This window comes from Drosophila tropicalis, unplaced genomic scaffold, assembly GCF_018151085.1.
Source record: "Drosophila tropicalis isolate 14030-0801.00 unplaced genomic scaffold, ASM1815108v1 contig_593, whole genome shotgun sequence".
NCBI lineage: Eukaryota > Metazoa > Arthropoda > Insecta > Diptera > Drosophilidae > Drosophila > Drosophila tropicalis.
The window spans coordinates 13566162-13590838 of record NW_027173070.1 but is presented as its reverse complement, the minus strand read 5'-3'; the positions used below and the strand labels follow the sequence as shown (position 1 = coordinate 13590838).

Here is a 24677-nt window from a genome sequence, read left to right as displayed (position 1 = left end):
AAAATATTTATATTAATAATATTCAAAATATTGTTTAAATTCAATAAAACTTTTTTTTAACTTATAAAGTAGATTAGCCTTAAAAATAAATTAAAAGCAATAATTTATTAGAATTTTTTGTGAATTATTTAACTATTATTTGCAGTTGTCAATTATTTGAATTTCTTTTTGGCGCCTCAGCTCTCGATAACTGCTTATCGATAATATCTTATCGATAACAAACTAACATGCTGCTCCGTTTATCGAAAACGAATGGATAGCTGAACAGCTGTTTTTTGTGTATATTTTGTATTTGTGTTGTTTTTTTGTAATAATTTAAATTATTTAAATATTAAGTGATAATGACTAGTTAAAATACGATGGAGACTTCTGCAGACATGACAGATATATCATTTGCCGACTTTGAGACAAAAACAACCGAGGAAAATGAGTGCTACGAGGAGGACTGGAGACATCTTAAATTGCAGGTAAGCTTGAAAAGACTTTATAAAATAAAAATCACTTAAATTGAACTTTACAGAAAGCAGAGAACATATTTGCGTCCGACCAGACACCTACTCCCACGAGGCTAATTAAGAACTGTGATGAAGTAGGTTTGTTTGAGGATTTGAACCCATTTGATTTGGGCTTTCAGCGTGCCACAGAGCAGAATGTGAGTGGCACAGAGAGTCGTACAGAGCCAGTGGCCAACGACGGTGATTCCCTACACACGCCCCAAGTTTATGCTGTGGATCCGCCACCAGTTGCAGTGGCATCCACAGCAGTAAACGATACTCCAAATGAAACCAGTCCCCTGGATGTGGAGCAGTTACTAGCCACAACTTCGGTGCCAGCTCCCTTACCTTTGGAGGGACCGCCACCCTTACAGTTGATTCAACCGCAAGTAATCACTTGGGTTCTGCCACCGCAATCACTGGGCATAACAACAGAAGTTCCCAAAATTAGCAAATCATCGTCATCTGCTTCAACTAATACCATTCCTGCTCAAACTGTGCGTCCCTACATATTGCCGAAGCCCAGCTCGGCACCAACAGCCCATAAACTGCCATTGCCTCCATTAATTGCCCCAAATCCACCACCACCTGAGCCCAGTAGTGCCAGCCTCACGCCAACATCACAATTACCTATTAAAGAGCGCCTAAAGGCTATAATTCATAGTAACAACACTAAGCGTACCTTTGTGCCACCACCTAAAGCAGTAAGATCCAAACCCCACCGGGATGAGGATTGTATGGAAAGGCGCCGAGCGGCGGCCACACGATATCGCAACAAGATGCGTAATGAGCACAAGGAATTGCGGCTGCAAAATGCGCAACTTCAGCAAGAAAATCAGGAATTGCGCGACAAGATTGCCAGACTAAAAGAGAACTGCAGCAGCAGGACAAGAACAACAATCTGGCAGGTAGGAAAAATATAGCAGACTTAACCCAAATAAGAAAAACTTTTATTTCAGTGCCATCTAATCCCATACAAATTCCTGGTTCAGCTATACACCTGGTCTTTAATGTTCCCAAAATGATAGTTCCCACATCTACAGGTAGTTCCAGCACGGATAAAAAGTGATTTATAGATAAGTTTATAACCACAACAGGTTCTATTTACAAAGTTCCAAATGAAAAAAGGATTTTCAAAATGAAAAGATTTAACTAACAATGTTTAAAACATTCCTAAAACTAACTTATTTTTTATATTTCCCTACCTATTGCCGTATAATGATTTTCCGATACGTCGGTCGCCGCCAGTGCCATTTTTTATGTTCAATTCTTTCATTTTGAAATCCTTTTTACTTGGAACTTTTTTAAGCAATCGATGTAAATAGTTGTAGATAGTTTTATCATTTATTTGTACACAAAAGTGCCTTAATTTGTTTATAAAACGAAAGAATATTGCATTCATGTCCTTCTATCACTGTCTATAATATCTGAGAATTCTCTTTGAATCTCCAAAATGGAACGTTCAATATCCATCAATGGAAAAGGCGAAGAGGTGGATGAGAAATCATACCGCTCCCTGGTCATCTAAAAATGGGAATACTTTGAGTATTTATGCAGGATTAGGGACCATTTATCTTACCTCTCGCAAGTTCTGCTGCAAATCGTTGCGTTGCTCACATAATTTAAGTATTTTATCATAGTACTTTTGAGCTAAAGGCTCTCCTTCCAAACCTTGGTAATAGCGCTGGGCCATTAGTTCCATCTCCTGATTACGTATTTCATCCTCGGCCAATTGCATCTCCTGATTATCACGTCGTCGTTCTCTTTCAATGGTGTGCATTAGCAGATCGATGTCCTTCTCCATCTCCATGATTTTACGACGCTGTTCGGATTCCTGGAGCTTGGCAATCACCTCACTTTTACGGCTCCGAACCTCCATTTGGTAGGTTAAAACCATTTTGCTTTGGCAGGTAATACGTTCCTCCTCACGTTGTAAGGTATCCTGATAGAGCTTCTCCATCTCTTTGAGTCGGCGAGTGTGTTCCTCCTGTTTGAGACCATTATTTAGACGTTCCATGGTCTTCATTTCCTCCAATTCCAGATGACGTAGACGTGCCTCAATATCCCGATTGTGTTTGACCAATGCAACTGTTTGCTCCTCCTGTTGGGCTATCCATTCGGTTGGATATTTTAGAAACTTTGGATACACTCCTTTAGGCACAGGTGAATATGGTGGCACAAAGCGTTGCGGGTGCAGGACTAAATCACACTTGGCCATTATGAAGCGAGCACGCTTCAGTAACTTGGTCATATCAATTGGATTTTGTTCATGATAGAACATTATTACAGACTTTTGGTTCGGCAGTCGTAGGATTATCTCACGATGTATCACATTATAAGCAATAGCCAAAAAAATGGGAAAATAAGGTGGCTCTGTTATGATGTTATCCCACAAGACAAGCCATTGTTGCTCCTCCAGAACCTCGGCAAAGGCATTAGACAGCAACGACCAGGCGTAATCCTTGGGTTCTAGTTCAAATGCTTTAAAAAACTTGCACAATTGCGGATCCAGGCGAAGCAAGAGATTATCACACATGGCCAAATAGTTGGACGGTGGCAGTGGATGGAACTCAAACCACAAATGGAAATGGTTCAGAATTAAACTAACCAATAGTTCAAAGCAGACTAAGCTGTTTTTAGGCAACTGCCGGACGAAAGGATAGATCAAATGTGGCATAAAACCAGCATAGGCAAGCACCTTGCACCACTGACTAAGACAGCTCCAGATCTTGATCACTCCACGTCTATGGGCTTCCTGGCGTATTTTTAAATCTTTCGCCTGGGTCTTAATCTTCAGAGGTTGGCCCAGTTTTAGCAAACCCTGAAATTCAGTCTTATTAAACGGCAAATCCAGCAAACAAGTCCATATAAGGAATCTATATTTATCTGGATAGCAACCGTACTCTTTTAGGATAGCCTTCAATCGATCAGGTTTTAACAGATGACGGATTTCCTTATGGGAAGAGAGGCATGCAGGCAAGTAACTAAGTTTCGATGGCTTCAAAAGAGTTTTCTGTATTATCTGGCGACAATGCGTTTGAGCCTGGAGCGCACTAAATAGCCGGCAAGTGGACCAAACATTAACCTGACCACATTTGCTCAGGACGGAAAGCAGCTTGCCATCGCGGCTAAGACCTATACTGGTTGCTTGCGACGCTTCTATAATCAATTTGTTTTGCGTGTGACACAGGTCCAGCATCACAGCTTGATTCCTGGAGGTGATGCCAAATAATATTCGCTCCTTGGGCTGTGGCAGAAAGCACATTTGCTTTAAAACAAAGTCATTGAGACGATAAATCTTTTCCAAATCTAAACTGACTGTACTCAGCATCAGAAGATAACCATCCAAACAGCTTAAGCAGAACTTGTTGCCATCCGGAGTGAAGCAATAGTTTAAGAGACTGCCATCCGCGAAATCATGATCTTTGCAATTAAACAGCAACTCATCTTCCAAATCACTTAAATTAGGATCTTTCAAAGTAATCTCTAGAATTTCCTGACTATTAGCTTTTAGACGCAACTTCTTGTTTCTAGTCTTGATGGGTTGAGCCATTTTTAGGGTATTCAGCGAATGGGAGGACCAAACATGAATGGAATCATTGGTAAAGCAGGTGAAAAACTGATCCGAATTTGGCAAATATCCAGCAAACTTTAGCGTAAAACGCGACTGATCAAACTCCAACTGATGGGAGATCCTTAGAGATTGAAGATTCAAAAGAACAGCCTCTGGACCGAAACGCATTAATGCATTCGATACGCTGGTGCTGCTCAAGCGATTGCCCCACGACATTTCATCAATGGCTGCTTCTCCTATCTCATTGCGAGGGCTTACCACAGACTTGTCCACGTCCACAACAAAAACCTGACCCAGTTTATTGGCCACCAGATATAGGTTTTTATGCAACGGCGAAGCTCGCACTAGACGTCCGTTAGGCAGGAGGAAATTAAGACGCCAATAGCGTTTAGTCACAAAATCAAATACAAATATGTGGCCCCTGCAAAAGAGAATTTTAAACCAAAAGATTCAACTAAATTTGAGGACCTACCGCTTGTCCAAGGCTACCAGTTTATTGCTATCGTTGTTGAAGCAGCAGGCGGACATAGGAATACGCAGTTGTTGGCCGTGTTCCTTGATCGTGTGATGGACAGTAAGAATGTTCCTAGAAAGGATTCAAACTATTAAAATGACCACTATTGTACAAGATTTTTAATAATTTACCCAGTTTTATTGTGCTTCAATTTAAAGGGCTGCTTACGCAGGGCAAGTTCAGGATTCTCCAGTTGTAAAGGACTGTGAGTCACTCCAAGGACCTCTTCCTCGAAACCCTCTTCGTTCTCTTCTTCTTCGCTGGACAACTCCCATTCTTCTTGCTCCTCGGAAAAGTAATTTTCGTCTTCGCATTCTTCTTCCACATTTTGCTCAGATTGCGGATTTGAAATTTGCCCAGTCATTTGCGGTTCCTTATTTCAAATTTGCTATTTAACTAATTTCCTTTTTTTTCATTTGGCAACACAGAAACACAAACAAAAAAAAACAGTGCTGGAAAACGTTTTAGGAGCCTTCGAATATCGACAATTTCCGATAACAATGTTTTTTTCCCAACACGAAGAAAAATCGTTGATAGGTACAGTGAACACTAGCTTAACGAACGCCTCGAATAACGACCAGTTTTTTAACACATTTTTGTGGAAAAAAGTATTGCTTAACTAACAAAGTTTGGCATCACGACCAACGATAAGGTGGAAATCTTAACTGAAGGGGAAACTCATATAGATGATAATAATAATTGGATGTCAAATCTGCTCATTTCTTTAAATAAGGGTTTGTTAGTTGGTTTTTGTACTCTTAGATATGACTATTAAAAAGTTAACTAAGAAGATATAATTGTGAATGTTCTTCGTCGTTTTGCCTTGTTTTTCAAATCACTATAAATTGCCAACTTAAAAATGATGTTATTTATGGTGTTTATTAACTAATGTCTGTTAATTGTGAATACATTATATTTTTAATAAGCTGAGATTGACTTCATACATGCGCTTATAACTAAAGAATCCCAAAAGTTGCCGTCTAGAACATGCCGCCATAAGGCGCATCCATGCCTTCTTCTCTGAAGGTGTAACCAAACATTGTTCCATAGTTTATGATATTTGCAATTATCGTGAACGTGCAAGCAGTCCAGGTGATCTAAGAAAAACAAAAGCAGTCTTTTACTGTGCGCCTCCTCGGATTTGTTTTTTTTTATTCTACTTACCACTGATGAGTGGGCCAAAACAATGGGCAGAGCAAAGGCACTCAGTATCATGCCAGCTGTGAGGAAGAGTGCAAATTCTACCTTTGGATTCGTCTCATTGAGTGGAGTGGTTCTTTTGGCTATAAATACTGGCAGAACGGACAGTGCGTAGAAGAGCAAAACAAAGAATGGATAGAAGATCTTCGGAGTTGGGACGGCGCATGCCAAGATCAGAAACGTCATGCCCAGGCATGTGAGAAATGCACAAACAAGCAGTCTGCAAACAAAAAACATGAGTTTAAAAGTCGACAGATATGTAAAATGAGTCCTTAAGGATACTATGCCAGTTTATGTTTGCCGTGGTGTGCGTGAGCAAGTGTCATCACAAGGGGCAGAGACTTACGCTGTTTGTTTTTTTTTTTTTTTTTTTGTTATCATCCAGACGAAACAGACAGAGAGGTCATCAACCGATAATTGAAGAAAAGTTAGAAAAGTCAGTTAGATGTCACATTAGAAGCCTTCAAATTACCTTTTAATGTTGCCATTGGATTTGTTTATAGTTTTTTTTTCCTTTGTCGCTAATGTCGCTAAAATGACTCAGATAAAAAAGTGTGGCCACACTTGGAAGTAATCGATAACAGAAACAATCGGAAATGATAACGAATCAGAGTCGATAGAAAAGTGAACCAGTTCTTAAAATTTAAATTTGATTCGTTTTAGCCGTTACATTTTATTTTTATTTAATTTTCACTCATTAGATATAAGCCGCACTTCAAATGTGAACAATTTTTTAAAGACACGGCATACGATTAAAAAGCAAAGTCGCTGCTTTTAGTTTTAGTTTTTAAACTGAATAGTACTCGATATAAGACGTCATTTAGTTATTAATTGCATTCCCTTTAATTGCACTTCGCCTTCTTCGTATACGACCATTTCCCATCGACACTTTCACCTGCATCCGGAAAAGCTTTCAGTCTCACAAAATTTCATTGATAAAAATAAAATTTGTCCTATCCCAAAGTGAAAATGGTTCAGCGCGTGCCCATTACGAAAGCTACTCTCAAGTGGATGGGAAGGATGTATGGTCTGGTGGGCGGTGGGCGTGTACATGTGTGCGATTGTGTGTATAGGCAGCCACCTGCTAGCTAGTGACAGAAAGTCTAAACGAACTTCGGCTTTTTCATGAATGCGATGTTGATTCAAAGAAAAACCATGGGACGTGCTGAGCTTTTTCTTTTTTTCTGTGTACTGTGGACGACGCAGGCGCCTTAACGGGTCCCTAGAAAGCTGCCCGCAACATTTAACAGTGCGGGGGCGGAGATAACATTTGCGTCACTGACTTGTCGTTCTTTGGCGCCGCCAGGCTCATTCAGTATAACGGTATATGTCGACGGCAATGGAACACAGGGCGCTAATCTAGTACGGAAGCAACGATTGAGAGAACTATTTTTTCCTCACACATAAAAAAAACAATAAGTGATTGCAATTTGAAACAAAAGTGCAGCATTTGACATTTCGAAAGAGCAGTGCAAGTCGTTGGACATCTTATCTAACACTTACTTGACCCACATAGACCCAAAGGTGCCGTTAACTAATGAAAATTGTCGACAATATTGCACGCCCACGCAAATCTGCTGCGGTCCCCTTTGTGTGCAGAGTGCAAATTAGGGAGCAACCACCAGCTGCCCGAGAGTTCTAACCGTGTATAAGTGAATGTGAGACTGTGTGTGTGTGCGCTAAAATCAATAAACTCTGTCGTCGTTGTCGTTGGCGTCGTTGCTATATGTGTTGTGCGTTGAAAGGGCAAGACATATTAACCGGTGGCCATATGGTGGCAACTGTTCATTGTTAGTTAGCCAAATTGCCACACAGTTAGTTATCAACTAAGAATAAAACTATAGACAAATCAAACTAAAGGAATTGAAATTGGAATTGCAATTAAGGGCAGAGAGACAAGTGCGTGAGACATATTGAAGAGTGCAACATGGCCATGTCTATGGCCTGTGCCTTGGCTGCAGCCATATTGTGCAGCATATTGGGTCACAGCGAAATGTCCGTTTACCCAGGTATGTCTAAAAATAGATCACACACACACCACACACACACATATGTATATACATTTGTATTCAAAGCCGCACATAGTTTTAAGTTTTCGCTGTGTGTGTGTTTGTGTCGTCGTGAATGGTGCAGGAAGGCTATGAAAGAGACCCCCAGTCCTTACAAACCGAGACACTTCGTTTTGTGTATACGTACGAATCCTACGTACATACCATCCATCGAGTATCAAATATTCACGAATCAAACCAAAACACCCACGCGCACTTTGACTTCGTTTCGAGGGAGGTCCACCATCCACCACACAAACAAGCACAAACACACAAACACACACACACACACAAAAGTGCAGCGGTCACAGGATACTTGCCTAGCAAGATACATACGGTTTGACCTGCCTTCCACCCACACACACACACACACACACACACACCCTCATACACACACAGGTGGTGGCTCTAACTTCGTTTTCTACGTAAGCAATTTAGTTGTTGTGTCTATATGCAGATATATTTTATCCATATGAAAGGATATCCTCAACTTTTATTCCGAATTCTATTTCTAACCAAAATTTTAATTGAAAGTGCAAACTTTTGTAAACTTCATTAAGTAGGTTAGCTAAAAGTTAGAGTATGCGAGTTCTGCACGATAAAAAAACTGTCATATTTTAACATTTTCGACTATTTCATCATTTTGGAACGTTCACCACAGAGGCTCATTTAAAATTAGAGTATGCCTTTTTTGAAGTGGCAAAGCAACACGAAATTTAATAAAGTTTTCCAAGCACGTCACTAGCTTATATTGCGTCTGTGTTTGTCCTTTTCATGGGAAATTGTGATAATGGGACTGGGGGGAGGAGGGGCTGCGTGTGTGCGTGCCTCGCCTGGCTAGAAACGCGTGTGTAATTGGTCTATTTTTAAACCCCAATGGCAATTAAATGGACTTTTGTTTGTCTATTTCGATGGCGGCATTTAATAACCGAATCCGAAACGGAATCGGAATCCTTTTTTCGTTAGAAGCTATTTTGGTTTTTGGTTGTTGTTGCTATTTTTAACTGCTGACACGCAACGGACATTTGTCATTAGCATAATCAGTTCGATCCCCCGTCTCCTGCACTCCAAAAACTTGGACATTTTCTTTCTGCTTCTAATTTTGAAAATGCAATTTCCCCATCTCTCATCTTTGCAGGATTACGTCGTCGTCCCATTCAGCAACCGGTGGCCATAGATCCTCAATATGAGCAGGAATATGCGTTTCTAGCCCAGATGATGGAGCAGCATGCCCGGCGGCGGCTGCAACAGCAATTTGATCAACAATTGCATGAGATCAATATGAAAATGGATCGCCAGAGGCAATTGTTGGAACGGGAACGCTATCGCCAACGTCAACAGGAGCTGCAGGTAGAGCGGGAGGCAGAGGAAGACGAATATGGCAATAATCTGGAGAATCAACAGTACGACCAATACGACAATGTGGAGGCAGAAGGCTACTATGGTAGTCCGATGGATGGAATGCCCGCTCAGGCGCCCATGCCGCCAATGCCCCCGATGCAATCGATTTATCTGCCAACCACACACTCGGAACGATTGGACGATAATATCAGACGAAATAAAGCCCAAAAGGAACGTATTCCGTTCGCTGTGGGACCCAACGATGCCCGCTTCTTTGACAATCCCAATGATCCTTCGGGTGAACTCGACTCTCGGGCTCTCGATGACTACGAGGAGTATGCTCCCCTAGAGCCAACAGTTGCTTCTGCTACACCACGCAGCAAAGTGGCCACTCCAGTGTCCGCACCAGTTCCAGTCGAACCGCCAAAACTTTTAGATGCCTCCAATGCCAATTTCCATCGTATTAATCCTCAAACAGCAGCGGCTGCAGCCGTGGCTGGAGCCAGTGCATCCAATTCACATGAAATTAATGCTCTGATTGATAAACTGCAAAAGCAAAGCAAATCCTCACATCATCCGCAACTAACAATGGCCAACGGAGTTGCTGGGGGAGAGGCGGCCGAGCAGATTGTCCTCAGACAACATCTGGGCATGAATAGCGAAATGGGCGTCTATATAGTGGCCCTAATAGCGGGAGTTAGTGCAGCTGTTACCGTGGGATTGCTGGCCTTGGGAGTCACCTGGTGAGTACAAAATAATATGCAACAACTCGAGAGTGTATAATGTAATCAATATGATGCAAGGCATCAACCAATTGTCGGTAAAAATATGTCACTTCAAGGCTCTCTATACACTATTATGTTTCTCCTTGTTGACTTTAGTTGTTTACATTTCGAAAAGACCTTTATTAAATGTCAATACTTGTCTGGTTTGAAAATCAATTAGCCTTAAAAATGAAATGAATTTCTGTTACCTAAACATGATTTCCCCAAAACCTCAAGACAGACTCTTGTCTGTACGTTGTCTATGCTGGACTATGTCCTTTTCTTAAAGATTGCTTCTATGTGATAAAAAAAGCATTTTAATGCGATAATTCAATTCTTTTTCAAACTAAGTACTTTATCCTTTAACAATTACAACTTATACTAACTCCAACATTATTTATTATGTCCTTTTTCTTAAAGGTTTCACAACCGTAGCAAGGCCGCCGCTGACGTAGATTATCCTGCGTATGGGGTAACAGGACCTAATAAGGACGTTTCGCCGTCGGGCGATCGCAAGTTGGCCCAAAGTGCACAAATGTATCATTATCAGCATCAGAAGCAACAGATTATAGCCATGGAGAATTGTCAAGCGACCGATGGCAGTTGCGGCCTTTCGGATGTGGAGAGCGACGATGACAATGAAGAGGGCGACTACACGGTGTACGAGTGCCCCGGCTTGGCTCCCACTGGTGAAATGGAGGTAAAGAATCCACTCTTCCTGGACGAGACGCCAGCCACGCCGGCTAACAATTTGGCAACCAATTCGTCGTCGAACGGCCCATCGAATGGAACATCGGGAACGAATAACAATATTACTCAGGCCACACCTCAGCAACCGGCCACGGTGAAGAAGGGTTCGATCAAACCGAATATGAATCTATTGAATGCCGCCGCCTCGGCGGTGGCCAAGGAGGAGCAAAAGAAGCGCAAGAGTAAGAAGTAAATCTCGAAAAAGGTGTTAATTTTTTTTTCTTAGAACCATTGTCAGCCAATTTGGAAAAGAGCAAACTATATAGACATTTCAAAAGCCGGACGGATTTATGTATGTATTCCTAACAAGAAACAAAAAGATTACAGTAGATGAGTCCATGGAATTTAATTCCTGTAAACGACAAGGACGAACAAGGACACTAACACACAAAACACACACATAACAGACACGCAACTGAAAAACTGTAACTGTCTCTAATCTTCCTCTAATGCATAAGAATTCTCCTTATCACACATATGATATACATAGTTATGTATATTGTATCGTAATCGTATCGCTATGATGTAAGACGTGCACGTCCTCCCCTACCCTACCCTAGCCCTAGCCCTAGCCCAACTCTACCCCTCCTCAACCACAAGCTGGGCTGTCAATCTGTCCATCAAAAACAGATGCAGGTGGCTTGTGGCTTCGGCTATTATACCTATAATATGTATATGCATATATGTATGTATTATATTATAAAGATATTTATAAAAATGATTCTATTTACAATCCAAGATGTGTACTTATTATTGTATTTTGTAATTTAAAACAAATTTATATCAAACAAAACAAAACAAAACAAAAATTGAGAAAACTTTCAACTTTTTTGGTGTCTGCAACAAGAATCAATTTATGGGTAAATATTTTAAAGTCTGCAAAAAAAAAACAAAATGGAAAACTAACAAAAACAACAACCTAAACTAACATATTATACCTATTATTATTATGATTATCTACACATATATATATATATATATATATTCATGTAATTATTGTAACATATTCAATTCCATTTTTTGTTTTTTAGTTTTTTTTTATTTAGTTTTTATTCTATTTTCTTCTACGCTTTGTGATCTTAAATTATCTGTGTCAATTTAGAAACTACAATTCTGGTAATCAACATATATTCGGAAAAAACAAAGAGAATTATTTACAAAAAAAATATATATAAAAAAAAAAACAAATCTTAACAATAATTTCCAGCACATTCATGTAAAGTAAATGAAAAACGACTGATAAACACACACACAAAAGAAAAGAAAAGAAATGAAAAACTAACAAAAAATTAAAAAACAAAAAAAAAAAAAAAACGCGTCTATTGTACAAAAAAGAAGAACAAAACGAAAAGAAAACGAAACAATTTATTTATGGAAAAAAAAATAAACATACTTGAAAGTCTCAAGAAAAACTGTAGCGAAACATTTACTAAATACTATTATTATATATATCTCAATTGCTGTAAATAAAAAATTAAAAACAAAAAGAAAAACCAAAACCGAAATGTAAACGAAACGAAACATCATTGCGGCCGAAAAAGGACAAAAAGACAAAAACCCAGAAAACTCGAGAGTTTTAAAAATGAATAATAATAATAATTAATAATAATAATAATAATAAAACAATTAATAGTAATTGACAACAAACAAAAAAAATAATGCAAAGCATGTTGAACAACTATTTTATATCCCATTGGAAATTGACTTAGCAACAATAATAATTAATTGATGGAAATGAAAATTGCAAGCAAGAAAATGTTGAGTTTGAAAATATATATCTATATATATATACATATATACATATATACTTGTATGTATGTGTTATGTACTATGTGTATGTATGTATGTATGTGCATACATTTTGTATGCATTAATCGGCTAAATTAACTAACAAACAGCGTATTTATTGTGTACAACAAAATGAACCAACTACAAATTGGAGCATTATTTCATTTATTTTATGTATAATAACCGTAATACGAAAACACACAACAACAACAACAACAAAAACAAATTATACAAATAATAATAAAGTAAATAAATATATGCATACATACAAAATAAACTAAACTAACCCAAACAAAAAGAAAAGAAATGATCAAAAAGTGTTTTTTATTCAATGGAAATTTTAAATGAGGCTATGGAAAATCTCTGAAGATAATTTTAACTTTTCATGGTTAGTTTGATTTCGAAACAGTTTAAAAAATTAAGAATTTCAAACAATTCCCTTTGTATGTGTGTGAGAGGCTCTATTAGAAAAGTTGATTCAATGTTCATTAAGTTAGCAAACTGTAGTTCCGAGCGAAATGAGGTAAATGGACAAGAATTTCTTTAAAAAAATTTCGTAAATTCTTAAAAACTCTTAAATTTGCCAATCTGTAACTTTACAAAATTTTAAACGATTTTTCAAAAGTGATAACTCATTTAAATGTACAGTTCGACATTTTTGAGGTCATGAAAAAGTGTTTTAAGTCCAATATTCCTATGTATAGTAACTGGGGAGTGCTGATCAAGGCCCTGTACTTACTTTTTCTTCATCAAGTTGGGACTTGAATAATATTCGTTAAAATCATTCAAAATGACCTCATTTGCAATATATTATTCCATGATATAAGCATAATATTGTATTATAAACATTATTATTTTATCCCATTAATATATTAGACTTGATTTAAAAGAAATTTTCAAAATATCAAAGAGTTATTTCTTTGTTATAAGGCATAATATCTTACACTTTGGATAGGGTTCTATAATGAGTAAAATTTTATCCAAAAAGTATGCTATAGATCAGAATTGTCTGCTTTTAAATGTTAAAGAATTGTGGGAATCTGCTGTGTCTAACAAGTTGCTTATTAGTTATATGTGCAAACAAGAACTAATTTTCTTAGACATAATATTTTAAAATCTATATTTTAAAATCTGCCTATTTTTCAACCCCAGATCTGATGGACAAAAACCAAGTATGCAGTCAGAATCAGAGTACACGAATTAGTTAACACAACCTCCCAAGTTAACGTCAGCAAAAATCATGTCGGCCTGTGTAAACAGATTTACAGATTCTAACTTTGACATTGAAAAGCGACCTGCATAAAGAACCCGAAAGCTAATATTTTCGGTTGCTACAGGACTCGTGCTGACTTAATCCGGTACTGAGTAAAGCCAAGTCTAAGGGAGAGACAAATCTCCCTAAAGTAGGCAACAAATGGTTAAAAAGAAGCAATCAATTCGACTGCTTACTTTAGCGGTTTTCATTCATTCAGCCTTTTCAACGCTACTAACAAAAAGCACGATGACATCCTTAAGACAAGCAAAAGTAGTTGAACGCAAAAGTGGTTAAGAAGGTGCTACAGGCCGAAGGAGATTGAGATCATGCAGAAAGGATAATGTTGTCCTTAAAGGAGAAGAGCAAATCTATATGTATAGAGCTTTCACAAAGGAGCTCAACATGAATTCGCTCTGCCAAGGATAATGGTTTAAGACTTCAATTCGCCTCACTGAGTTTTAGTCGAGTTTCAGATATTGCCATTGGAAATTATTCAAGCTTTTTGGCAGTTATTTATTAAAACGTCTTTCTAAATCTGTACTAAATGATATTTAATCGGATTAGCAATTTTTCAAATTATAAAAAGGATTTTCCAAAGTTATTTGCTTTGCTCACTCATTTGAGTGTTTCTAAGTTTAAGTAATTGACTTTTGACACGGCAAAATAGAAACTGAATTTCTTTTAGCCTTGGGGATTTATGAATAACTAAAATCATGCTTTTAAAAAAAAAAGCAACTAATGGCTTACTCACTTAATCACTTTTGCTTTGAAATCCCCAAAATGAACAACTCGTTCGTTGCGGATGATGAAATGCAAACATTTTATATTGATTGCTCTAGTTTCGTCGGTCGGTCGAAGTCAACTTAACCCTTTAGCCTCTGGATAGCCCCGATGACCTCCAGGCTCATTGGATTTTACAATTTGGTTGCAAAAATTTGTTATGCCACAGCAAATCCCCACTAGCAGCAGGAGCACTTGACCAAACATAGCTGGGAATCAGGTGACGACGACATGCAATCAGGCTCAATTCACATAAATACTTCATTAGCTGCGGTGTCCCGACGTTTGGGATTAGTCCGCACCTCCTGCTCCGTGCTTCAGTCTGTGCTCTATACCATTCGCTTGTTGCATATTTGAAATCATTTTTGATGTCGCCTAACCAGACTAAACCAACTACCTGGAGTAACGCACCTAAAATAATAATAACAAGCCGAGATTGCCTTACCCCAAATGGCAATTTATTAAAAATCAATGCCTGTCGTTCCAACACACAAAACAGGATGTGAAGAGAACAGAACAGAAAATCAGCAATTTTCAGCAGCCCCAAACAACCTCAACAACGTGTGTTCCGACATATCAACCCAACAGCTAGCCAGCCAACCAGTCAGCCATCTAGCCTTCCATTGTGTCACCCAGAACGAAGCAACTCCCCCATGTGGTTCGGTGTTTGTGTTTGTGCTCCAATAACTGTTGCAGCAGACAGCATGGCAGAGGACAGCTTGGCACACGATAGCAAATGGCACTGGTCAACAAGTTTATTTGTTCTAAAGTAAATGGAAAATCTATATGCAAAGCTGGAAGTCATATTAGCTAAGTGCATACTTGTCGTATACGTAATGCACATTTTTCTAATAATGATGGCTTAATTACTTAATCGGTAGACTTATTATCGTGTAGCAGAGTGTAACCACAGATGCTGACCGTTGTTATCCTTGCCAGCACATACAACACAGACATATGCCAGAATGTGAAAGAGCTGCGAACCTGCTGCTGCTGTTGCTCCTCTACTGCCCTTTGGTTGGCATTGCTCCTGCAGCCAGCAGCTGTTGCTGATATTTCTGTTGCTGCTGCTGGTTCAGGCGACATTTCCGGGTAGTTTGAAGTAATTGCTCGCCAAGCTGTTGCCACTAGATGGGGGCCATGGGCCACGAAGCACTGGCAAAGGCTGACAGGCGAAAAGGAAGGGGTCAGTTTGGTTGGTTGTCCTGGTGATGCTGGTGGTCAGGCTTAGACCCACAGTCAAGCGGCTTATGTTAGCCAACATCAGGAGTAGTAGCCGTAGCAGCAGCAGCAGCAGCAGCCCACGTGGCGTATGAACGATGTCAAGTGAATGCGGCCGGAAGGCGAAACTTTGTTTGGCAAGCGAATTTACCAGTAGGCCAACATCCATTCCTTGCTAAAATTGGAGGAGGGGCCAAAAAAAAGAAAAGAAAAACGTAAAAAATGGCATCACTGCAGATACGTGACTTTCCTTTTCTCTTTTTTATCGAATGAATTCGCCAGCTTCCGCCTCCGCATCTGCTTTCCTCCCCTTTCACCTTGCTACCTTTGCCACCCATTGACTGCAGTTGACTGTAGCAGCCGTATCCGTAGCCGTATCCGTAAACATATCCGGGGCCTTTGCAAATTTTTCCATTCCGTATTCCGCATTTTGCATATTAACTAAGTGAGTGAAACATTTCGTTGACAACTTTTCGAAACATCCTGTCTAAATATTTACTTTTTCTACATGTGCGACTAGGTTTTCGTTTTGGATTTTGGGTTTTGGGGTCCGCTGCTGGGGCATGAGATTTGGGATTCGTCGCCTCAAGATGTTCCGCAAATTGAAATTTAAATTCGATACAAAATAAGAAATAAGAAAGGCAAAAAAAAGGGGGAAATATATTGATGGACGCCTTTGACCGTATCGTTTAACATATTTCCGTTGGCTAAGCAATTTTCCAAAATACTTGCTACATTTTTTACACCAATCCCCCTTGCAAAATAGAGCCAAGGCCAATAAGTCTACGCTGTCTGTGTCTGTCTGTCTGACTTTCTCATCTTTCCATTTCTACATATTTATTAAATATTGAATGTTTCTCTTTTGTACTAGCTGATGACTAAGCCTAAGGGGGCTGCTCCAAAGAAAAAAAACGAAAAGAAAACAAAATATATGTATATATTTTTCCTTTTCATCCTTTGTGAGTGCCTTAGGCCAGGCAAAGGGCCCAGAGAGAAAGTTGCCAACAATAAAAAAAAAAAAAAAAAAGAACTCACAAAAATAGGCAAAAAGTGGACAGCATAGGGGTTAAATATGCAAATTGCTCAGATAGGTGAGAAGAGGTGAGGCGAAGTGTTGGTGTTAGCATGGCAAGCTGAACCATAAAGTTAGTCATAAGCCAGACATGTCAATATGAATGGAGATTTTTCTTTTTTTTGTTTTGCTGAAATCATGAAATTATAGAGGAAAGGAAAAGTCCACTCACATCGAATGCATATTCATTTTTGGATTATACGTATTTCAATTTATTTTCTCTATCACATCATCATTTTTAACGTCCCCAGATCTCGACTGTCGAGTTAATGCCCTTGCCAACCTGGCTGCGGAGATTTACTGTGGCAAAACGGAATCCTGGACCACCAGACCACAGGCTTGGTGCAGCTCCGGAACTGTTCTTGAAGTTATCATACACAAATACGGCCGAAATGTTATAGTAATTCACAGTGCCCTAGAAATGCAGAGAGAAAGAGAAATTTCCCATTGTTAGTTTCACTTTCTTTTATGAGATGAGAACTTTGTTCAAACTTACAGCTCTGGGAAAATCAACATTGACGCTCCAGTAATTGTTCTTAATGGGATTACGCACTTCGGTCTGGCGGGATAGAAGATAGTCATTATTGGCACGTTTGCCCCAACTGGAACTGTAGCCATAGCTGGCACCCAGGAGAGCCAATAGGAAAATTGAACTGAGCAGGAATTTCATTTTTAATATATATTATTACTTTCTTTGCGTGTTGTCACTTTCAACGCTGAGGTTCACGGTCGTATGCCAGCTATTTGTCGGTGGTTTGTCTTTTATAGGCGAGAATCTTGTTTACAAAGTCAATTCACCTTTTTTAATTAACTTTTAGTTACATAGAAGCTTATCGCACCTGTAGGTTCTTCTGTCTACCGTGACAGAGGGAAAAAGCAAATCAAAGTGAAAGGAACCCCCCCCCCACACACACGTTTACAGGTAATCGGCGAAATTTGATTAGATTAAGTTGTAGTTGACTTTGAGTCATGCCACATGAAATTGGCATATTTTTGGGATTCTATTGTTGTCTTACCAGGAAAACTACTTCAAATCGAATTCTGTTATTTATTTTCCCAATATTTTGAGTCTCTCTGTTTCGATGCCAGTCGAAAGAATGAAATGTAGTCTGCTACTTGAAGGGAACTAAAACGTCATGATAAAAAAACAAATATATTTGTTTGTTTCATTTGTTTTTCTCTATTTAGTAGAAAGTTAAGACTATCTTATTTACTTCTATTGTAAATATAATTTTGACTTGTTAACTTTTTATTGTTAACTATCAAATCGCTCTTGTTCTCTAGAGATTATACCAACTGATATTGTGTATATATATTTTGCCGATCTTTGATATTTAGTTGTTTCAATAGAGTATAAAAACTTCGTCTGCTGCTGTTATACTTGATTCTTTATTGTTTTTTTTTTTGTATCAAGTATATATTTTATCAAACCGCAAAAAGCTCTTGAGAATGAAGTGCTGATAAGAATTAAATAAGTATATAATTTTGATAGATAAGAGGTAATTTCATAAGATGACTTGACTCACAGATTTCAGGGAATGCGATTTCCTTTTATTTAATTTAATGGAAATTTTTTTTGTTTTTTCTCTTAATGATTGAAATTTTGAAAAATTATTTGCAAAACATTTCCTGATATAAGGAAATGGATAACAAATTGTCTGTCTAAGAGGAAAATAAACATTTTTAATTGCAAACTTTAAACTAAACTAAATAGTTTATGTATCTAGAAACGAATAAAGAAATAGATAAAAATTTATCTTTTTTGATTAACAATTCATAAAGTTAAAGAATTTAAGTATCTTTCACTTAGATAAAAAGCAAGATAAAATGAAATGTATCTTAAATAATCTTAAATAATGTTAAAGTTGTATGAATTGCTTGCAGCAAACTAAATAAAAGCCAAATTAAGTTTCTCTTTTCAATATTCATAAATGAGCAGAGCATTGGGCATTCGATTTGACCTTTTAAATAATGAATGAAACTTGAAGACCAAGTTCAAACCAAATTGCAATGCATATTTATATGCCCTTTGGTGTGATTAAGATTTCCATTAATCTCGAGCTTAAGAGGAATTGCTGGTTTTAATGAAGTGCCCCCATCCGAATGCTTATCCTTGACATGCTTTGTGGCCTTTTTGTACACATTCATTATAGATAAGCCAAGGGAATGGACTCTAAAGGAATGCAATTTTAACCACCCTGTCGAATAAGTGAAGGGAAGGCCCTTCTCTAGTCTTTGACTTATCATTATGCTTATCGTTAAAGTTGAACTGGTTTTTCGGGCTGCATATTTATTGCAAATTACCAAAAGGAACCCACTCTGAGTCAGTCAGTCAGTCAGTCAATCTCATTACTTGCAGCAGCCGTTGCCGCCGTTTGCCCATGATAAGGGTGACACAAGGGAAACCAAAGGGAGCCGTCACGAGGACATATATTTGTCACTTATGAAAGGGATAATTTGCCACGCTTTGTCAAGGATAACAAGAGGCAACCAACTCCCTGCTTCTGCTCTTTGGCTGGAGGCCATGTCAAGGGATTTCCTTGCATTGCAATGCACAGCCCAGACAGACGACTGTCTCGGCATTTTTATGCAAAAAGGAAAAGCAAAAAACAGAAACTTGTTAATCACATTTTATTGACACATTCGAGGGGAGGTTGAGACTCGGGGGAATCGATTTCCATTTTTAAATTGGCCAAATTAAGGGCTGCTCCGCCAGCCTGCTTGTGTTCTTCCACTCCTCCCCGTCCCACAGTTCATTTTCGCCATGTGCATGTGTTTGGTTTGATAAGCAATTTGCTGCACTCCCCTCGACTCGACTCCCGTCCAGACTCGAGTCGACAATTGCCCAAAAAAAAAAAGAAGAAGAAAATTTAAAAGCAATAAACGTACGAGCAAATTTCTGGGTTGTTTTACCCGCCTGACAAGGGCGGGTGTTGGCTCGAAACCCCCTAACCGACCCGCACCCATTTGCCATGTCTAGCTGCCAGTCAAGTCGAGAAAAAGTCTTTTTCCTTTTCCTTTTCATTGCCAAAATTGGCATCGGAGTTGAATTCAACATGCGCTTTCGAAATAATGTCAAGTGAGGAATGTCTGTGCACTTTTTGACAGTTTCAGTTCACTAAAAAACCATCATCCATCCACCCGCCACCGTCTCCCCAGAACGAAACCAAATCCAGTTCTCTCTAGTACACATGGCGACCCTGACACGTACCCTTAATAAAAAATAACATAAAGGGTAGACAAGTCCAACAGCAGCAAAAAAAAAGAATGAATTGAAAGAAAGTTAAATATTAAAAGGGGTTGCACCCTGCTCTAAGCAATAAAAACATAAAGGAAACAGCAGAGCCAAAGCAAAATTTCAAACGAAAACAAACGAAACTCCAAAAAGAACGTTTTTATTTATTCCTTTTTTAGTTGCTAATTGCTGACTTAATGGCGTTGCAGTTAGTCCTAACCACCCCTCGCCCACAATATAGTTTCGGTTAAACCCCGCCCCAAAAAAATATGTTTAACGGCAGGACCAGAACCAAGGCGAGTAAACGGAATTGTCATGGAAGTGGCCAAAAGGAAAAGGGGATGAACTTAATCCTTCGTGTTTTCTAATAGAAGAATGAAATGAAAGTTATAATTTTCCAAAACAAATAGTTTGAAAAACGAATCCAATATTGAAAAGTTCTTCACATATGTATATAAAGACACAAATTTAGGTAGTTGAAAGAAATTTCAATTCATTATTTATCACACTCGAAGACTTAAAGTCATTCCTCTTCTTTGTAGATAGGAGTAATTATGTTTCTTTCAATTTTTATTAAATTTGGACTTTTATCCCCATTTGGGCTACGCCTTTGGAGCAACTTCGACTTCGACTGCATTATTTTCGACTTGTTTGGTTTATCTTTTGAGCAAGTTGTAAACATTTTATCAATATCTCAACACAAATTTATCAAAGTTTCCAGCCAAAGCCAAATGCCACAAAATAAAATAGAAAGAGTCTCTCTGTCTGAGTCTGATTGTGAGCTTGAAGTTAGATAAGTTTTGTTTTTCCAATTCTTTATTTAATTGTTGTTATTTTTCATCAACCACAACTAACAATGCAATTTTTAATTAAAAGAAATTTTGTTTTGTAGTTGTTGATTTTTCAATACTCTAGCCGGGATGGGTATATACTTATTAGACGCATGACTCTAACTAATACAAGACTTAACCTGTCCTAAAAGGAATTAGAGTAAGTCGAAACCAAGATTTAGAAAACCTTTCCAATGAGAGCAATCTAATGATAGTTTAAGTTCTAGTCCAATCTATTTATCTCAAGGTATCTTTGATCCCTTTGGAGGGTATTGAATTGCCTGTTTTGTCCATTTGGGGGACCTCCGGTTTTAATTTCTGTTTTTATTCTATAATATTTACGTTTAATCAAATGGAAAATCCGTTTGCGTTAACTGAAAACTGAAAACGAGACCACAAAAAATACATACAGAGGCTCTCATTCGCTCTGAGTTCATGTATTTTTTTGACTGCCGGAAAATCTATTTATTTTTTGCATATCCCCGTATACGTGTGTGTGTGTGTGTGTGTGTGTGTGTGTGTAGGTGTAGGAGAGTGCATGCGGTTACGGGCTTTGCGGCTGGCAATCAATACGAGTATCTGTATCTCTATCCCCGTACCCCCTACCCCATCTCACTCACTCTACAAACACGTGTGTAAATGCATATATGTATGTATATATATAGACATATAAAATGGTAAGTTTATACATCATTTCGAATGAAATTGGTTTAACATTCGCTTGGCAATTATAAAAATGTTGCATATTGTCAAAAACCACAAAATGGTCGAATACACGAAACTGGAGCTGCAGCTTATTGATAATGGATTCGGTTTCTGACCAAAATTATTATTGGCCTGTGATTTAATGCTTTCGGTCCTCTTTGTTTGGCTGTTTGTTACAAATTGGTTTAGTCTTTCGTTTTCGTTTTAAAATTATAAAAGAGGAAGCATTAAATTGCATAAATAATAAAAATTTGTGATTAAATGATTTAAAAACAATTTTGCATATTTTATAGCCAATTTTCTGTGGGAATGGGCCAATTAAACGGTAAATAGATTAAAATAGCAAAATGCTTCAATAAATTCAATCACAGATATTGTGATTTATGATTTTTTCATCTACACTAGGCAACAAGAAACAGAAGAAAGTTGAAAGGATTAAGAAATATACATGAAAATCCATTACAATTCTAGTTGGAAATCCTGTTTCAAGTGGTCGGGGATTTCTTCTTATAAGATTGAGTGTTCATTTGACCCTTTAACTATATATAGGTATACCGATTAAGATATATATTTTTCTGGTTTTAAGGACTTCATTAAAACTGAGTCGAAATTTCAATGAAAATTATAATTATTTCAAAATTTTCTAAATATTTTATGAATATGAAATTCCGAAAACATGTTGATGAGTTTTTATTGATTTTTTGATATTTGATTTCCAGTTTGACGCTCAAAATGCAATTTATGCTTTTCCCTCTTCGCCCCTACCCCACTCGATGGTCTTGTTGTGCTAATCTCGTTTATATCTAAGAGAATCGACCATAAATTGGTATCTCTGGCCAAGCCAGACATTTATAATTGAAAATTAATTTTCCCCCAAAATCCCGATTGCAAATGAAATTTGCAAATTCATCAATCAGTCGAAAAGATAATTACAAACTAAATGTGTCTAGATCAAGTTGCAACAGAACTTTCCATCATTCATGCAGCTTAAATTTTTCGTTTTTACTTTTCCAATCCAATAACTGTATGGCATATCAACAAATTTTTTACCCCATTTCATATTTTGTTGTTGTTGTTGCTTTCGCCCTCGTCTGGAAAAGCAAACATATAACGTGAAGCTCTGTCACTCAGCAGAAAAAAAGGAGACTGTCCAGAGTGCAAAAAAAAAAAAAAAAAACAATGTGAAAAAGTGGAAAAATGCAGACTGTGATTTTGTAATTAGAGCAGTTCAAACACACACACACAGACACACAAACACAGGGGAACAGGGACCTGCAACCCGGACCAAAAAGGGTCCAAGCTGGAGCGAGGAAGAAGGACCATGGAATGGGATGAGAGAGCTACAACTAATGCGCATCGCTCAGTTTTTGACACGCACGGCAAATAAGTAAGTGAAAGGCCATGTACTCGTATCATATACGCGGCAGTTAGTAATCGACAGGAGCGGTTCAGGGTTTAAGAGCGGGAATTTAATCCTTACAATGATAAACAAATGGAATTAAAATGATCCAGCTAAGCCCCTCTTGAAGTTGAGTACAAAAACAAATTTTCTTATAGGTCTTGGTGAGTTTTAAACCATTTTCTTATGCCATTTACTTTGTTTTCTTAATCAGTTAATAATATAAACGTTTTATTTTCAGTCTATAAACACAAATTTATGACTCTTTGTTTCTCGGACTTTATCATCTGATTTTCTCGGCTCTTATGTAACTCAATGTAGAAACTTGTTCAGTAATTTGTTGTTTACTGTTTTCAAATTATAACCCGTAAGGACGATCATATTACCTTTCGAAGATATTTCTACAGGTGCGCTTAAAAAAATAAAACCCCTTTTGGGTGGCCAAATATTAATGTCTTTAATCCTACAGATAGAGCTTTGATCATTATATCTATATAAAAACCCATGTTTGCTTTATATATTCAGAATTTCATCAGTCTTAAAGTATAATATTTTCCGTTATTCCGTTAAAGTATCTGAAGCAGTTTAATTAAACCTTAATAAGTTAACAAAGTTTTTGGTATCAAGAGAATGATTCAACCAAAATTTGTAAATGTCTTCCAATTGCTTATGTTAGCAGATCATGGCTTTTATTTGGTTATGCCCTTTCAAAGTACTGCTGAAAGCTTACACCAAATACTTACTTCAATTGAAGTCCGGTCCTGTTCTTGCTGGAGTACGTGTTCGGGCATGCATATTACGTATACGTTGCATAAGCCAAACCAAACTCATTCAAGCTGATCAGCCGATTCAGCTCCATTCCCACCCCCACTCCCACTTCCACTGCCAATCGCCCTCCATTCAACCAATTTAAACGCAGATGACAAACATTTCTGTTACTTGTTGTTGTTTATGATTCAAAAGGAACATTTAATTTATTTGCTTTGTTTCTTTTTTGGTTTTGTTTTTTGTTTGTCACAAAAATTGAATTTCTGTTTCAGTTTCAGTTTTTGTTTTTTGCCCCAACCACTTTTAGCATAGTGAAGTGGTGGTCCAATGGGGCTTGGTAGGGTTAGTGGTTATTGTGGTGGAGCTGTTCAAGAAGTGTGTGTGTGTGAGTGTGTGTGTGTGTGCTTGTGTCTGTGTGAATGTGAGTGTGTCTTAGCAAATACATTTTGAATACGCATAAGTTTTCCATTTCGTTTCTTTTTTTCCTTATCCTTTTCCCGATTATACACTAAAATACACATATCTAAAGTTAGACAGACAGAGAGATTGAGAGCGAGTTATAGAGTGAGAGCGATATACATACATATATGTAAAGAGAGTTAAAGAGTGAGTGAGGAGTGATGTATGTAATTGTTGTTTGTTTGTTTGTTTGTTTGTTGTTGTTATTAGAGTGGAATGACAATTAAAATTGGACGTTAAAATATACATACATACATATTTTTTTATATATATAAGTATTTATTTATTTTATATTAATAAACATTGAAACACATTCAGTTTAGTTTTAGTTCTAGTATTAGTTTAGTTGCAAGTGTCCTTGTGTGTGTGTGTGTGTAAGTCCCTTTCCTTCGCAACTGCCTGGCAGCCATTTCTTAGGACATGTTTTAGTAGTTAGTAGTAGTTTTAGTATTCTTTTTCTTTTAGTTCTCAAAATAGAAA

At 37.8% G+C, this 24677-nt stretch overlaps 5 protein-coding genes across 5 annotated transcripts; 2 read left to right on the top strand and 3 right to left on the bottom strand.

The window, feature by feature from the left end:
• Positions 1-260: 260 nt before the first annotated feature.
• On the top strand, positions 261-1891 carry Atf-2 (Activating transcription factor-2). Its single transcript, XM_068291763.1, has 3 exons — positions 261-467; positions 521-1402; positions 1454-1891. The coding sequence occupies exons 1-3, from the start codon at positions 360-362 to the stop codon at positions 1517-1519; spliced, it is 1056 nt and encodes a 351-aa protein (XP_068147864.1). The 5' UTR covers positions 261-359; the 3' UTR covers positions 1520-1891.
• Positions 1721-4988, bottom strand: LOC137578113 (TBC1 domain family member 31). Its single transcript, XM_068291757.1, has 4 exons — positions 4714-4988; positions 4541-4654; positions 2074-4489; positions 1721-2018 (listed from the first exon to the last, which is right to left on the bottom strand). The coding sequence occupies exons 1-4, from the start codon at positions 4944-4946 to the stop codon at positions 1893-1895; spliced, it is 2889 nt and encodes a 962-aa protein (XP_068147858.1). The 5' UTR covers positions 4947-4988; the 3' UTR covers positions 1721-1892.
• Positions 4989-5442: 454 nt separating this feature from the next.
• LOC137578117 (vacuolar protein sorting-associated protein 55 homolog) lies at positions 5443-6226 on the bottom strand. The gene is made up of 3 exons (XM_068291764.1): positions 6129-6226; positions 5747-6002; positions 5443-5679 (listed from the first exon to the last, which is right to left on the bottom strand). The coding sequence occupies exons 1-3, from the start codon at positions 6161-6163 to the stop codon at positions 5563-5565; spliced, it is 408 nt and encodes a 135-aa protein (XP_068147865.1). The 5' UTR covers positions 6164-6226; the 3' UTR covers positions 5443-5562.
• Positions 6227-7097: 871 nt separating this feature from the next.
• Positions 7098-11621, top strand: LOC137578115 (uncharacterized). The gene is made up of 3 exons (XM_068291762.1): positions 7098-7791; positions 8969-9914; positions 10356-11621. Exons 1-3 carry the CDS (start codon positions 7710-7712, stop codon positions 10876-10878), a joined length of 1551 nt encoding a protein of 516 aa, XP_068147863.1. The 5' UTR covers positions 7098-7709; the 3' UTR covers positions 10879-11621.
• Positions 11622-16985: 5364 nt separating this feature from the next.
• On the bottom strand, positions 16986-17547 carry LOC137576884 (probable salivary secreted peptide). The gene is made up of 2 exons (XM_068290221.1): positions 17298-17547; positions 16986-17216 (listed from the first exon to the last, which is right to left on the bottom strand). The coding sequence occupies exons 1-2, from the start codon at positions 17469-17471 to the stop codon at positions 17040-17042; spliced, it is 351 nt and encodes a 116-aa protein (XP_068146322.1). The 5' UTR covers positions 17472-17547; the 3' UTR covers positions 16986-17039.
• Positions 17548-24677: the final 7130 nt, after the last annotated feature.

What these genes read in the sequence shown, in the direction of transcription:
- Atf-2 (XM_068291763.1), top strand. Translation starts at nt 360, where the DNA reads ATGGAGACTTCTGCAGACATGACAGATATATCATTTGCCGACTTTGAG. An exon ending in GGAGACATCTTAAATTGCAG is followed by an intron (nt 468 to 520) that starts GTAAGCTTGAAA and finishes TGAACTTTACAG; the next exon opens with AAAGCAGAGAACATATTTGC. An exon ending in CAAGAACAACAATCTGGCAG is followed by an intron (nt 1,403 to 1,453) that starts GTAGGAAAAATA and finishes CTTTTATTTCAG; the next exon opens with TGCCATCTAATCCCATACAA.
- LOC137578113 (XM_068291757.1), bottom strand. Translation starts at nt 4,946, where the DNA reads ATGACTGGGCAAATTTCAAATCCGCAATCTGAGCAAAATGTGGAAGAA. An exon ending in CTGGTAGCCTTGGACAAGCG is followed by an intron (nt 4,490 to 4,540) that starts GTAGGTCCTCAA and finishes TCTCTTTTGCAG; the next exon opens with GGGCCACATATTTGTATTTG. An exon ending in TGCAGCAGAACTTGCGAGAG is followed by an intron (nt 2,019 to 2,073) that starts GTAAGATAAATG and finishes TCCCATTTTTAG; the next exon opens with ATGACCAGGGAGCGGTATGA.
- LOC137578117 (XM_068291764.1), bottom strand. Translation starts at nt 6,163, where the DNA reads ATGATAACAAAAAAAAAAAAAAAAAAACAAACAGC. An exon ending in AAAAAAAAAAAACAAACAGC is followed by an intron (nt 6,003 to 6,128) that starts GTAAGTCTCTGC and finishes TTTTGTTTGCAG; the next exon opens with ACTGCTTGTTTGTGCATTTC. An exon ending in TTTTGGCCCACTCATCAGTG is followed by an intron (nt 5,680 to 5,746) that starts GTAAGTAGAATA and finishes TGTTTTTCTTAG; the next exon opens with ATCACCTGGACTGCTTGCAC.
- LOC137578115 (XM_068291762.1), top strand. Translation starts at nt 7,710, where the DNA reads ATGGCCATGTCTATGGCCTGTGCCTTGGCTGCAGCCATATTGTGCAGC. An exon ending in CGAAATGTCCGTTTACCCAG is followed by an intron (nt 7,792 to 8,968) that starts GTATGTCTAAAA and finishes TCATCTTTGCAG; the next exon opens with GATTACGTCGTCGTCCCATT. An exon ending in CTGGCCTTGGGAGTCACCTG is followed by an intron (nt 9,915 to 10,355) that starts GTGAGTACAAAA and finishes TTTTTCTTAAAG; the next exon opens with GTTTCACAACCGTAGCAAGG.
- LOC137576884 (XM_068290221.1), bottom strand. Translation starts at nt 17,471, where the DNA reads ATGAAATTCCTGCTCAGTTCAATTTTCCTATTGGCTCTCCTGGGTGCC. An exon ending in ATGTTGATTTTCCCAGAGCT is followed by an intron (nt 17,217 to 17,297) that starts GTAAGTTTGAAC and finishes CTGCATTTCTAG; the next exon opens with GGCACTGTGAATTACTATAA.